Source organism: Carcharodon carcharias, chromosome 22, assembly GCF_017639515.1.
Source record: "Carcharodon carcharias isolate sCarCar2 chromosome 22, sCarCar2.pri, whole genome shotgun sequence".
Classification (NCBI taxonomy): domain Eukaryota; kingdom Metazoa; phylum Chordata; class Chondrichthyes; order Lamniformes; family Lamnidae; genus Carcharodon; species Carcharodon carcharias.
Window position 1 is genome coordinate 4,865,138 of NC_054488.1, and position 15,801 is coordinate 4,880,938.

A 15,801-nucleotide genomic window follows, 5' to 3' on the forward strand; every position below is an offset into this window, starting at 1 on the left:
TGTATTTCGACAGCGTCTTAAATCTCCCAGGAGATTAGATGATTGACAGCTTCAGGAGCCAATGGGAGTTGGCGGCTGCCTCTGCGGGAGCCCCCCCTCAGGCCCCCCTCATGATTGACAAGCAGGTTGGCCAATCGGAGATGGGAAGACTGGGCGCTCTTATGAATGAGGCTCGAATCAGCGCAGGGCGGGGGCGGGATCCGCATTGTCGGGGTTGAGGTGGCGGTGACGTCCCACCCTTTTCATTAGGGAGTTTGTGCGTTAAAAGTGAAGGTGGGAAAAAAAAAGAGGAATTCGCTTGAGGAGGGAAGAAGCGGGTATTGTGTGTGTGTGAGTGAGAGTCTGTGGACGCTGCTGAAGGTCGAGTTCTCCCCCCCCCCCCCGCCTCACATAAGGAAGCTTTGCTCCCCCCCTCCGGCTGGCGGAGATACTTTATTTCCAGCGAGAGGTAAGGTTCACATTGTATCCCGGGCTGTCCCGTCCTCAATGTCTCTTCAGCTGAAACGTGTAACATTGTTCCCGTTATCTGAGGAATTTCTGGCTTGGCTCAACCCGCGTGGGTGAGGTCACTGAGTTATTGTACTCAACTCACCCAGTCATTTCTAACTGAGTCTTTTATATTGGGGAGGGGAGGAAGGGGCGAAATCTTGGGCTATTTTATCACATTCACGTCTTTTATTCTTTTCAGGATTCATTTAGAACGTTTTCTTTATTTTTTACATTTAGCGCGTTGTCTGAATTTTTAAACTTCGATTCATTTGCATTTTCTCTCTGCATCATTTTCTAAAGCTGGAAACTTGCACAGACGAAGTTGAGACGGTGGATTTGGGGTGGATTTTTTTTTGGGGGGGTAGGGTGTGAATTGCCTCTTTACGGTCAGAGTGAATGTGGGGACTGTGCAGCAAGGCAAAAAGTAAGCCGCGTTTTTGTGTGGGTGGGAGTTGGTCCGTATCTATGGAGCATTCCTGTGTCCAATTTTTCACAGTGACAGCATTAGCATTTTTTTTCAAATACGGAACGGTGTGCTTTGAAACCCAAGAATGTCAGCTCTAAAGCTATGGTGGTCATTCTTCCCGTTTTAAACTCTCTACCAAGCTGTGATTGAATGCGACTACAGGGCCACATTTTACTCAAGTCATTGTCCAATATATGTATATGACTTAATAGCTTGCTGTTTCGTCTGTTTCCCCCTCTGCTCGTCCTCTACCATATACAGGTATCATACCAGATAAGGTCACCGGTGACCGTTTGAGCACTGGGCACTTTGTACTCTGATCAACAAGGTCCTTCAATGCCTATTTATAATGGGTACATGGTATCAATCTGACAAACTAATCTGTACCAATATGAATGAAGTAAACGTCTAGCTTTTTCAAGAAAACACAGTTGTTCAGCGAGGCTTCTTCCATCAAATCCCGATTTCAAGATAGCTGTAAAGTTAATCTCTCCCACAAAGAGGGAAATGGTGCAAACTGACTATATCGTTTTCCCCTTAACTTAGTAATTTGTGAATAGGTTGTATGAATGTTGAACTTTATGACTCCCAGCAGAGCTTTGAATTCTGGATATTTGGACATGATGTATGTCTTCAGTGTTGAGCACCACAGGAGTGCTTCATAAATATCATAATCTTTATAAATAGAATGATGGCATCTTTACAATTATGTTCAAATGTTTGCAATTTTTGCATATTTTGTTGGAGTTATTTTTGTAAGTGTGTTGAATGGATGTGCCTGCATGCTTTATACTGTCTGGATCTTGTACTCTGTCTGGGTTAGGGGAGGATAAAAATGAATAATTCAGTTGCTAAAAAATTTTAAAGAGTTGTCTTGTTTTTCTTTGCATGGTTTTTTTTAAACTAAGTATTTACACTTTCAGCCTGTCCTCTTTTTTTAGCCTGATTAAACTAAGTTTCACCTTTATGACAATGTCTTAAGTTAATTGTATTTTTGTGTTCAAGCCTGTTTAAAATTTGTCACTTTAGAGGTGTAGACAGATTTGAAATACTTGACTTTCTTTTTCTCTGCCCACCACCCCCCCTCAACTCATGCCTGTCACTGTGTCTGTAGTTAGGTTTAGTTCTTTTTCCTCGCATTCTATTGTTTTCCTGTGTTCGGTCTTTGGCCTAGAGTCCCAAATAAAAATATACAAAACCATGTATTACAATCCCTATAGAGACTGAACTTAAGTGACCAAAGAATTGCATGACAAAATTTCATGTTTTGACTTTTACTGTAACAAACTAAAATCAGCATTGACTAAACATTGCTTAGGTAACTACAGTGAAACACTAAAATACCTCACATCACATTTGTACATTACATCACACTCAGTAGAAATGTATTGTATTTAAAATTCTGAGCTGCTCCTGGCCTTAACAGGGTCTCTTCTCCCTGCCCCACCTTAGTGAATTTTCCCATGTCCTTTTAAACAAGTCCCCTTCGCTCAATCTTCTGGCCATGATTGAATGGACTTTCAGCAGCAAGGCACCTTCTGGTGACTCCAAGAAAGGCTCATTTCTTCAAACTGGAAATCCATCCTCACTAACGCGCTCATTAGTGGTTGACCTAAATGGTCCTTTTCTTCTGCTTGGCAGAGCAGCACCTGTTGAGGGTCATCTTCCCCAAATCTCTCTGCCTGACTGACATCTGGGCACAGTAAAGCTAGCTTTTTAATTCTTTCATGGGATGTGGGGCATCACTGGCTAGGCCAGCATTTATTGCCCATCCCTAATTTCCCTTGAGAAGCTGCCACCTCTTTGTATCCAGGTGTTAAAACTTGCACCTTACTTTCAATAAGCTTTTATTTGAATTTGTCTCCATAACAAGCAGGTCACATGGGTTTGTCTCCTGACATATTTCATTGAAGGTCACAAACCCTTGCCAAGCTATTCCATCTCCTCTTGAATTAGAGGAGACAGATTAAAACATAACCATCTAATTACAAAGTCCAGCATTCATAACACATCTCTCAATTTTGTTTCACGGGTCTTGGGTGCAGCAGGGCTTAACTTTATGGCCTTTTCTATGAAGTAAATGGTCATGTGTCTATTCTATGAAACTGGCTTCAGTATCCATCTATTTGGAGTTTATCTTAAACTCCCAATTCATATTGTCTTTGCACAAGCAGGGAAATGATTTCCACTGTTTTTGTTTTAATGTTAGTTGGGCAGCAGAAGTATTTGTATTAGCTGAAAACTATAGACATTTTTTTTCTTGCAGTATTTTCCAAGTCAGAATGAAAGTTTCTCTCAGCCACACAACCATACCCCAGTATACAACTTCAGGGTTGAAGTTGAACTCTGCAACAACATCTGGGTTGCATTAATGGACATCTTTCAAAAACACAGGCTATCTTAGTGCAATAGCAACAAAGCAAAAATGCTTTGAAATGTTGGAATTTTAGGGAGAAAATATTTGAAAAACTAGCCTGACCATTGGGCCAAGTATAAAGTAATGTAGAAGTGGGTCAATAAATAGATTGGAGATGCAAAGAGAATAGGAGGGAAATGGAACAAATGAAACATAATGCCAAATATTCTTCCAGTACTGTAACAACAACTGGAATGGAAGCTAAGGCCCTACTTCATATTTTATCACTACCAGGGAGAGCACTAAGAGTTATGCTTAGTTTTTGTGTGCATACTTTAGGACTTCAGCTGATTAAATTAGCTAGACCCTTTGTTTTATGAGATGAGGAAGATTTCTAAGTACTGTAACATGCCCTTTGTAAATGAGTGACACAATATTTGATTAATGGATATGAAAGATAACCTGTAGACACAGATGAGTTGCTTGGTAAAGGGACAGAAGAGTTCAGTCACAGTAGGACTTGGGCTGGAGCATTGGGTCAGGTGAAGTTCCCCTGTGGTTTTTGCTAGTTGCCTTCCTATTCCCACTATTGATAATGGCCGCAATTTGCAGCTTTACAAAAAGGCTCTTGACATCAAAGCAGAGTTCACTTCGATTTTGATGCAATTTCTTGGTGTCATGCTGAAATCAATGTGGGGTGGGGGTGTGTCATTGGGGGAGGAATGTGTCGAGGGAAAACTATCCAGTAACTGGGGTCAACCTTATCACGAAGGAAAGATGGTTTTGGCAGAGGCCAAACTTTGTAGCACTGAGTTGCTCAGAAGTGCCTTTGACCCAATTGTCTTCAACTGCTTTACCTTTGACCTACCCTCCCATCACAAAGTCAGGAGAGCGGCTGTTCATTGGCTATTGCAGTGTTCAGTGTCGTTCACAATTACTTTGATATATGAACATATGAATGAGGAGCAGGAGTAGGCCATTGATCTCTTGAGCCTGGTCTGCCATTCAGTAGGATCATGGCAGATCTGATTGTGGCCTCGACGCCATATCCTGTCTACCCCCTATCCCCTTTTATTCACTTATTAGCCAAAAATCTATCTACCTCTGCCTTAAAAATATTCAATAACCCTGCCTCTACCACTTTCTTGGGAAGGGAGCTCCACAGATTCATGACCCTGGGAGAAAAATTTCTCATCTCAGTTTAAAAATAAGGGGTATCCCATTTAAGACAGTGTCTCCTGGTTCTGGTCTCTCCCACAAGGGGAAACCTCCTTTCAGCATCCACCCTGTCAAGTCCCTTCAGGATCTTATGTTTCAGTAAGATCACCTCTCATTTTTAAACTCCAATGGATACAGGCCCAGTCTGACCAAACTTTCCCCATGAGATAACCTCACCATTCCAGGACTCAGTCAGTGAACCTTCTTTGAACTGATTCTAATGCAATTAGTCGTTTAGGTAAGGAGACTGAAACTATGCACAGTATTCTAGATGTGGTTTCACCAACGCTATGTAGAACTGCAGCAAAGCATCCCTACGTTTATATTTCATTCACCTTGCAATGAACAACAATCCATTTGTTCTTCTAATTCCTCCTCCTTGATAAAGATGCATCCCATGCTAGTTTGTAACAAGACCCCTGTTAACATAGAGGAGATATACAAGAATGTTGACAAGGCTGGAAAATTGCAGCTGAGAGGAAAGATTGGACCAGCTAGGATTGTTTTCCTTTGAACAGAGGAGGCTGAGGTGTGTCTGATGAGGTGTACAAAATTGAGGGGTGTAGATAGGGTAGACAGGAAAGACCTCTTTTCCCCTAGCTGAGGGGTTAATTATCAGGGGGCATAGATTTAAAGTGATTGGTAGAAGGATTAGAGGGAACATGAGTGAAAACTTTTTTTCATCCAGAGGGTGGTGGGTGTCTGGAATTCACTGCCAGAATTGGCACTTGAGGCTGAACCCCTCAACTCCTAAAAGGCACCTGGATCTACACCTGAAGTGCTGTAACCTGCAAGGCTACGGACCAGGTGCTGGAAAGTGGGATTAAAAATGAGTGGCTTTTTTTTCTTTTTGGCCAGTACAGATACAATGGGCTGAATGGCCTCTTTCTGCACTAACTTTTCTATGGTTATAAGAGTAGCCAAAAGCCAGCTGTTTAGCAGTGAGTTTCTTGCCTCCTGATTCCTCTAAACAACTTCTCCATCTACAGGATTAAAATCAGTTGTGTAATGTAAAACGTGCTCTTGATGATGAGGCACACTATCAAAAGCTCAACACTACCCAGAACCAAGGAGTACAATTGATTGGCATCCCAGACTCAATATTCACTCCCTCCGTCATTGGTGCACTGCACACAATTTCAGTATTCGGAGGTCGCTTAAATAGCATCTCCTCCCCTTGTAACCTCTAGCACCAAGATGGACAAGAACATAAAGAGGAGGAGGCCATTCAATCCCTTGAGCCTGCTTCACCATTCAGTAAGGTTATGGTTGATCTGATCTTGATCTCAACTCCATTTTCCAGTGTTTCCCATAACCCTTGACTCCCCTAATATTCAAAAGTCTGACCATCTCTGCCCTGAATATGTTCAGTGACTTGGCTTCCATGGTTTTCTCTGGGGTGGAGAATTCCAAAGATTCATGACCCTCTGAGAAAAGAAATTTCTCCTCATTTCCATTTTAAACAGGTGACCCTTTATCTTGAAGGTATGCCCTTCATTCTAGATTTCCACCCTCCCCCCGCAAAGGGGAACATTCTCTCAGCATCTACCCTGTTGAGCCTCCCCAGAATCATCTTTCAATAAGATCATGTCTCATTCATAACTACAAGAGTAGTAATTTTTTCCCTACAGTTTCTGGGGAGTTGAACACAAACCCTGGCCTCATTATGTATTGCTGTACCTTAGGCTTGTGGTCAGTATCATGGAATTTCCTGCTTCATGGCATTAGCACAAAAACTTGAGATGGTCTACAATCACCTTAGCTAAGTTAGGATGAGTGCTGTTTTCCCTCACATCTGTCATAGGGGAAATGTTAGAATGTATTATTGCGGAGGTCTGAGCAGGGCACTTAGAAAATCTTAATGCGATCGGGCAGAGTCAACATGGCTCTATGAAAGGGAAATGATGTTTGACTAATTTATCAGAATTCTTTGAGGAAGTAACAAGTAATGTGGGTAAAGGAGAACCTGTAGATGTGGTATACTTGGATTTCCAAAAGCATTTGATAAGGTGCAGCATCAAAAGTTACTGCGCCAAATAAGAGCTCATGGTGTAGGGGGTAACATATCAACATGGCTAGTGGTTTGTTTAGCCAACAGGAAACTAGAGTAGGGATAAATGTCATTTTCAGGTTGGCAAGCTGCAACCAATGGAGGGCTGCCGGGATCTGTCCTGGGGCCTCAACTATTTACAATCTGTTTCAATTCTGTGAATGAAGGGGCCAAATGTATGATTGCTAAATTTGCTGATGATGCAAAGATAGGCAGGAGAGTAAATTATGAAGAGGGCATAACCTATTTATATCCCTTTGTAGACATCTTAAGTGATGGACAAAATTTTGGCAGATGGGAGTATAATGTGGCAAAATGTGAACTTGTCCACTTTGGCAGGAAGAATAAAAAAAAAGTATTAGTTAAATGGAAAGAGATTGTACTGCCTTGTTGTGTGGAGGGATCTGGGTGTCCTGGCACATGAAGTACAAAGAGTTTAGTATGCAGGTAACAACAGTGGTTAGTAAGGTAAGTGGAATGTTTATTGCAATGGGAATGGAATATAAAAGTAGGGAAGTTTTGCTACAGTTGAACAGGGCTTTGGTGAGACCACATCTGGAGCACTGTACCGTTTTGATCTCCTTACTTAAAGGATTTAATTGCATTAGAAGCAGTTCCAAGAGGGTTCACTCGACTGAGTCCTAGGATGAAGGGGTTATCTTGGAGGAAGGGTTGGGCCTGTATCCATTGGAATTTGGAAGAATGAGAAGTAATCTAATGGAAACATAAGATCCTGAGGGACCTTGACATGGTGGATGCTGAGAGGATGTTTCCGCTTGTGGGAGAGACTGGAACAAGTGGACACCAGTTTTAAAAATAATGGGTCTCCCATTTAAAACAGCGATGGGAATTTTTCTGAGGGTTGTTAATCTTTGAAGCTCTCTTTGCCAGAGAGCAGTGAAGGCTGCTCATTGAATGTTTTTAAGGCTGAGTTAGAGTTTTGGTAGACAAGGGAATCTAAGGTGTTAGGGGGTTGACAAGAAAGTATAGTTGGGGCCACAACCAGATCAGCGACAATCAGCCTGCAGGCTCAAGGGGCCGAATGGCCATCTCCTAATTCGTATGTATGCATCCTAGGAACAAAGAATGAAAAGTTAGTCACAGGTGCATTGGAAAAGATGAGTCTTTGTAAAGAGAACAACGGGGGGTATGTTAAAGACGAATATGGAGTAACGCAGGATTAAAAATACGAAGACATTTATCTGCTGTGTACAACTGAGTTTGCTGAGATGGGCATTGAAAGAGACCCAGGGGTGTTGAATGACTTACTGCACAACTTGTCCCAACAGTGTGATAGAAGGAAGAATGGCTGGGTATTAGGTTATATTACCTAACATTAAATTAAAATCCCTGGAAGTTTGTATGAAGCTGTAGTTAGGTTGCACCTTGAGTAATGTATAGAGTTCACATCACTGGCTGTTCCACTGGAAATGCACTGGCTGACATAAAGGAACAGTTGAGGCTCTAGGCATAATGCGATAGCAGTCACTGAAAGGAATGAACTCATTCTTTTATTTGTCTGTATTTAACTGGAATCATGAAGTTCTAGACTTGTACCACCAATTACTTTTAACAAAAACGCAAGCACTTATATGCTAAACACTTGTGCATAATCAAAATGGCTTGTGGTAGATTTGTTTTGTTGTAAATTTTACTTGATCTTTCGAAGTTAAGATGGCTGTAGATACAATACAGAAATTTTTAATACTCAACTCTTTAGACATCATTGAGATCCTAAGATATAACAAATCTTAAATTCAGATGGCACATAGCCTATTTATAAAGTGACAATAGCAATTGGCAGAATGACCTTTAAGCCTTTGGTTATTAATATTAGTGCAGACCTAAAAGCAATTACAAATAACACTTCACAATTGAATTTGCCCTAGTTTAATGGTAAGGACATGGATGTGTTAGTGAGAGAGCTTTATGAACATGAGGGTTTCACTTTTGCAGAAGTTCTGCCTTTGTTCTACTTGGTGGTATTTCATAGCTGTTTAAAGCATATAATATGTTAAACTTATAGTTTGTTTTCACATTACAGGAAACCTTGTGCTAAGAACTAATTCTGTTGGGTAGACAGATTCTCAGACAAAACTGGCTCCAAAGTACAGCTTTGTCAACTGACATTTTCTCTCTGGTTTTCTCTGAATATTTGCTGCTTAATTAATGACTTCTAGTTGTTTTTGAAAGGTCCAAAGTAAACATTGAAATTCCTAGGAGATGTTTTCAAAAAGCTAAAACGTGGCATTCCTATTGTATTAATTCATCATGACCACTTGGGGATTTGTGGATTTTCACAAGATGTGCAGAATAGCGAATGATGCCAAGTTTCTTGTGGAGAATGGAAATTGAATAATAATCTGACATTAGATGTCCTATAAGTGACTGGACAGCTGAACTGGGGTGCTCTATTGATGCATCTGACTTTGAAAAGTTAAGGTAATACTCTGCCTCAACCCTCTGAAAAGAACCACTTAAGGATGTCATGAGAAGGAGGATATCGTGGAGTCTGTGCACATTTTTGAAGTGAACCCAGGAACCAGTTATGATTTGTCGACATCATTAAATAGAGTAAATTCTAAATTGAGATGGGTGGATTATTCTGTTGATATGGGCGTTGAGTAGCAGTAACTTATTCAAAGCAATTAAAAAAGCCAAATAGTGGGTGGGTGTGGATGTTGAGCAGTTATCACTCCCTTGATTATGTGATCAGGAAGGATTGAGTTCTAACTTTTCAGCACTTATTTTGCTGCAACAATAAGATACAACTAATTTTGATTAATTGTCATAGAGGACAGTAAAATCACTAAAATATAGATTAATTGCAGAGCAGTGATGATTGATGATTGCACCTTAGTGTTTCAGCTTTTTTGAGATGAGGGAAAAATGAATGTCACAGCTCAGAATTTCTTTGGTTGTGAATTATGGTTTGCTATGTATCCTAATATGAAATAAAAGGCAAGGTTATGCTTGCAGTTAGCAAGATACCTAATTGGTTTATACATTGATACCCAAATGAAGGAATACATTCTGTGTGTTGTTTGCATCAACTTTTTTTGGGGACTCTTGGTAATGAAATAATCTTAGGTCATCAAAACTTGTGACCAAAATATTATCTTGAGATTGGATAAAATTAATTTTTATCTTGAATGCTTACTCCTTCTAGAAGCAAGTCAGGCTTTTTCAGCTAGGAGTAAGTCAGTGTTTTGGCTTAAATAACTCATTGATTAGTGGGAGAGCAACTTTAGGAAATTTTGTTCCATCGTCCTTATAATCTTAGTTTTAAACTCTAACTCCTATTGGATTCATTACTTTACATCGCAGTGGGTGTATCAGAATCATTTGAGCAGAGTCATGATGTATTTTGCTATTGAGAAAACTTTAAGAGTTAAAAGATGGTAAATATTCAGATAAGTGATCTTGAGGTGAATTGAAGTTTTAACACTAGCAGTTGGTTAAAACTGTTCATGAAGGGTTATGGTTTTCAAATAGATTTATGAAAGACAGGTCTGTGGAAGTTTAGACAAAATAGTAATATGCACTTTTCACTTCTCATGTAAAGAGAGCGGTGTGGAGGATTCAGATGGCATCAATGGCTTATTCAGTTTTCAATAATTTTTCATGACAAGGTTAAAGAATTTATTCAGTGAAAGGTATGAAGAGTTTTTACAATAATGAGGGAAATCATGATGTACAAAACCAGGAGTAGGAGAACATAAACTGAGAATTTTCTAATGGCACATTTACACCAGGACTATAATTTCAAAGTTTTTGCTGCATTAACATGCTTAACTTGGAAGTGTGAATGCACTAACGTCAGTTCAGATGTGGGTTTGAGCAGCACTCTGACCTACTGCTGGTATAGTACCAGCATAGTACGGTATAGTACGGGAAATTACACCATGATTAGCCTGACCTCGGTCGTTGGTAAGATTTTAGAGTCCATTATTAAGGATGAGATTTCAGAATACTTGGAAGTGCATGGTAAAATCGGGCAAAGTCAGCATGGTTTCATCAAGGGGAGGTCATGCCTGACAAATCTGTTAGAATTCTTTTGAGGAGGTAACGAGTAAGTTAGACAAAGGAGAGCCAATGGATGTTATCTACTTGGACTTCCAGAAGGCCTTTGACAAGGTGCTGCACAGGAGGCTGCTCAGTAAGATAAGAGCCCAGGGTGTTAGAGGCAAGGTACTAGCATGGATAGAAGATTGGCTCTCTGGCAGGAGGCAGAGAGTGGGGATAAGGGAGTCCTTCTCAGGATGGCCGGTGACTAGTGGAGTTCCGCAGGGGTCAGTGTTGGGACCACAACTTTTCACTTTATACATTAATGATCTAGATGAAGGAACTGAGGGCATCCTGGCTAAGTTTGCAGATGATACAAAGATGGGGGGACAGGTAGTATTGAGGAGGCGGGGAGGCTGCAGAAGGATTTGGACAGTTTAGGAGAATGGGCAAAGAAGTGGCAGATGGAATACAACATGGGATAAGTGTGAGGTCATACACTTTGGTAGGAAGAATAGAGGCATAGACTATTTTCTAAATGGGGAGAGAATTCAAATCTGGAGTGCAAAGGGACTTGGGAGTCCTAGTCCAGGATTCTCTTAAGGTTAACTTGCAGGTTGAGTCGGTAGTTAGGAAGGCAAATGCAATGTTGGCATTTATTTCGAGGGGACTAGAATATAAAAGCAGGAATGTGCTGCTGAGGCTTTATAAGACTCCGGTCAGACCACATTTAGAATATTGTGAGCAATTCTGTGCCCCGTATCTCAGGAAGGATGTGCTGGCCCAGGAGAGAGTCCAGAGGAGGTTCATGAGCATGATCACTGGAATGAAAGGCTTAACATATGAGGAATGATTGAGGACTCTGGGTCTATACTCAGTGGAGTTTAGAAGGATGAGGGGGGATCTGATTGAAACTTACAGAATACTGAAAGGCCTGGATAGAGTGGACGTGGGGAAGATGTTTCCATTAGTAGGAGAGACTAGGACCCGAGGGCACAGCCTCAGAGTAAAGGGAAGACCTTTTAGATCAGAGATGAGGAGAAACTTCTTTAGCCAGAAAGTGGTGAATCTATGGAATTCATTGCCACAGAAGGCTGTGGAGGCCAGGTCATTGAGTGTATTTAAGACTGAGATAGATAGGTTCCTGATTGGTAAGGGGATCAAAGGTTAAGGGGAGAAGGCGGGAGAATGGGGTTGAGAAGCTTATCAGCCATGATTGAATGGCGGGGCAGACTCGATGGGCCGAATGGCCTAATTTCTGCTCCTATGTTTTATGGTCTATAGTAGAAACTTAATGGATTTTAAAAGGGAGATGGATCATTCTTGCATTATGCACTTGAGGTGGGAAAATTGGGGCATGAGTAGCTTCCTAAATCTAATCTACAGGAAATGTTTAGTTTTTATTCAAGGGTGCAAGTGTGTAATCACTTCTAACATATAGAAAGCATTAAAGTACAGTAACTTTATTTTTCACATCTCCTGCTTAGGGAAAAAGCAGTGTAGAAAATCTTGATTTTGATTATTTACTTATTCATCTTGCTGTACGCAATTTGCAGTACTGAAAACATCATTGGTTCCTAATATTCTGTTTAGATCGTTAGTCCGTATGCTTCAACTTTAATACAAGTTCAGTATTGTTAACATGTTGTATAGTTGAGGATCTTGGATATAATATAAATGTACTCTTGGTCAAGTGGGAAAATTCAGTGCTGCAGATTAAGCAGACAGTGTGGAACCCCAAGGTAAAACAGAATTTGGTTAAATTTGAGTTCTGAAGAAGAGTCATATTGTGCTCCAGACATTAACACTCTCTCTTTCCACAGATGCTGCCAAAACAGCTGAATTTTTCAGAACTTTGTTTTTATTTCAGATTTCCAGCATTTCGCTTTTAAATAAATTACTGCTGAAATTCCTTGACTACTGTCTACCATAAGAGCGATTCCACATTGTTGTAGAATGTGGTATCCACTTTTTTAAGGTTGATAATTATTGGTGCAATTAACAAAATGGAGTGTATGGACACTTTGCAATTGGTATTGTATTATCTTAAATCTTTTAAAGCTTGTTTTGGAGCCAAAGGACATGTCAAGCTTGACACTGATCTCGCAGTAAGGACTTTTTGAGCATGTGTTATAGCTTCAGATTTACTGGTTTTGACTTAATGCATCGCTTCATATAATTTTGTTTTGATAGATACTAATCAGGTTATTGATATGAAGCTGCCATGCAACCTAGAGGTGCATCTCAGGTGCTTGCTTCAATAGAACCACTTTATAGTGAGATTTAAAATTTATCTTGCTCTATTGTAAGGAAGAAAACTGTACAGTTGCCATTGAAGTAGTGTGATGGGCAAGTTATAGCAGCTTGCTGTTGAACATTCTTGAATGACACTGGCAGAACTGGCCATTTGTGCATTGATAGTAGCTAGACTGAGAGATGATGGTGGAGTTGGATAGTGACGGGGTGCTACTTTACTTTAGGCAATTAAGTGCCACTTTATCATTTCTCAAAATCAGAAAAGTTCTAAAAAATCAATGCAACACAGATCTATATCCTGCTTGATTTTAGCAACAGTTCAAAGTACCCACAAAGCATACTGGAGGTACCTAGTGGTGATCATATCCTGCGACATTTCTCTGCACTTACCTGAACAGAGATGTTGAGATTTTTGTAGCCGCTGATAACAAGTGGCTCACGTCTGCTACCATTGATCTGATGTAATTGTCCTTCATTCTCCTATTGTGTTGCATACCAATTTCTGTGTTGAATTAATACAAGTAGTCACCTAAATTACTCATCTAGTAAACCATTTCCCAATGGAAAATGCTGTCCTATGACATTTCAAAAGGTATTAGTCACCTGAAAATATTTGACATTAATTGGATGTACTGGCTCCTCCTGTCCTGAATGCAATGGCTCTTGCTGGAGGTTTTATAGGGTAGTAATATAGCTGTAATAAGTAATTGAAGGATACATTCTTCTTGATTTTAAAAACTGAGCCTATGACATGTGATAAATTTAAGAACTCGGAACTACCATTGATTCTTCTAATTTTGACCTAGCATGTGTAACCGAACCATAATTCAAAGGAACTGACATGCAACATTTTTGCTTTATTTATGCCAGCTCCTTGCCTTTGTATTGGACGTTTGTTGCTTCCTTATTTTTAAGACCAAAATCCCAAGTTCAGTGATTATAGGGTACTTCTCTCTGTTTTTATGTGAAAACAGATTTTGGCTTTTTCCATTTTCTGTTCATGCAACCTTTCATTCCCTTTTCCTGCAAATACTAATGTAAAGTATGTGTGCAGTAGTGTGAGTACAGTATATAGAAGAGAATTTATTAAATTGTCAGTATTTTCTTTAATTTGCGATATCCTTAAGCCTAATAGTTTGGTGCACAAAGTTAACATTTCCCCCCTATTTTTCATTCTGATCCAAAGTAAATAGTTGTACAGACATATCAGATGAATTTGTTCCACCATGAAATCAAGGCCGTTGTGGTCCTTGTCTTTGTATATTAATCATCCCTCAGGCTTTAGGACTATTAAAAATTAAAATTACTGCAGAATTCATGGGTGCTAACTTTAATGTGTCTTCTATTTACTGCAGGGAAAGTTGGCCACTTGATTTCTGATGGCTCAGCGGAGCGTCCAGGAAGATCCAGAGAGGTATCTCTTTGTGGACAGGGCTCTGGTTTACAACCCTGCTACTCAGGCTGACTGGACAGCTAAGAAACTGGTTTGGGTGCCATCAGATCGCCATGGCTTTGAGGCTGCTAGCATCCGAGAGGAGCGAGGCGATGAGGTGGTGGTGGAGCTGATGGAGAACGGCAAGAAGGCTCTAGTCAACAAGGATGACATTCAGAAGATGAATCCACCCAAGTTCTCTAAGGTGGAAGACATGGCTGAGTTAACATGCTTGAATGAGGCTTCAGTCTTGCACAATTTGAAGGATAGATACTACTCTGGTTTGATTTATGTAAGTTTCAAATGCTTAAAGTGTTTGCACAAATTAAAGTGTAAAGCTGTTTTTGCACTCTGACTGTAGGCTTGCCTATATGGAGCAGGTTGCATGGAAATCTGTGATCTTCCTATTTCCTTTGAGGGAAGTTGTGATAAGCAGATGGGCAGTATTTAAATTAGAGAAGCCTGTGTTGTATTTTTCCCTCCAAAGTCCAATAGTAATTATTTGGAATATTGTCAATCCCCACTCAAGTAGAAGTGTAAATGTGATATGTATTTAATAATATTATTTGATTCATCAGAATATGAGGATACTTTAAAAAAAAACTTTATTAACTAGATGGATGAGCTGAATTTTGCATTCTTGGGCATTATTTAACTTGAAGCTGGATATTTTATTCAATACACACTTATTTGTTCTCTAATTTTGCATTCTTGAAATCAGCTTTACCAAACTTCCCTGTCTTGATTGCTGCTGGAAAAGCTGATTCATCTAGTGGTTACTAGCTCTGCTAAAACATGTCTCTAGTACAGAGACTTGGGGTAGAATTGTCCCAGAATTGCACTGAATATGAGAAACCATGGTTTACCTACCGGCTGCAATGGTGGCTTTTCGTGCCTTCCTGCCTCCAAGTTATGCAGCCCCAGGAAACACACTGGATCGCTGGCCTCTGGTTTGCCCGCCACACCATTACCTTGCTGCTTCCTCACACCAGGCGCTATATTTAAACTACAGTCACGTGCACAGTTCTCAATGCCTGCAGCCCAGGACTGCTCCATAGAACCATAGAAAAAAAAGTTACAGCACAGAAGGAGGCCCATTTTGTCCATGCCAGCCCGAGGACACCCAGGTTCCCTTTCTAATCCCACCTTCCTGCACCCGGCCCATAGCCCTGCAGCTTACAGCACTTAAGGTGCAGATCCAGGTACTTTTTAAAAGAGTTTAGAATTTCTGCCTCTACCACCAACTTGGGCAGCGAATTCCAGACACCCACAACACTGCGTAACAAAGTTCTTCCTCATGCACCCCCCTCCACCTTCTGCCACTTATTTTGAATCTATGTCCCCTGGTTCTGGAATTCTCCATCAAGGGAAACAATTTTGTCCTGTCCACTCTATCTATTCCCCTCAATCAATTCATCTCTCAGCCTTCTTTGTTCTAAGGAAAATAACCCCAACCTATCCAATCTCTCCTCGTAGCTACACTTTCCTAACCCTGGCAACATTCTTGTAAACTTCCTCTGCACTCTCTC

General features: G+C 40.5%; 1 protein-coding gene across 7 annotated transcripts in view; it reads left to right on the forward strand.

Moving 5' to 3' along the window:
• The first annotated feature begins 251 nt into the window (after positions 1-251).
• Positions 252-15,801, forward strand: part of LOC121293543 (myosin-10) — a 166,581-nt gene continuing 151,031 nt past the window's right edge. For all 7 annotated transcript variants that reach the window (XR_005946549.1, XM_041216561.1, XM_041216564.1 and 4 more), the window contains exons 1-2: positions 252-448; positions 14,196-14,564. Coding sequence is in view for 6 of the 7 variants with exons in the window: in XM_041216561.1 (XP_041072495.1) it covers positions 14,220-14,564 (345 nt within the window). In the remaining variant the exon portion in view is untranslated. The remainder of the gene's footprint in view (positions 449-14,195; positions 14,565-15,801) is intronic.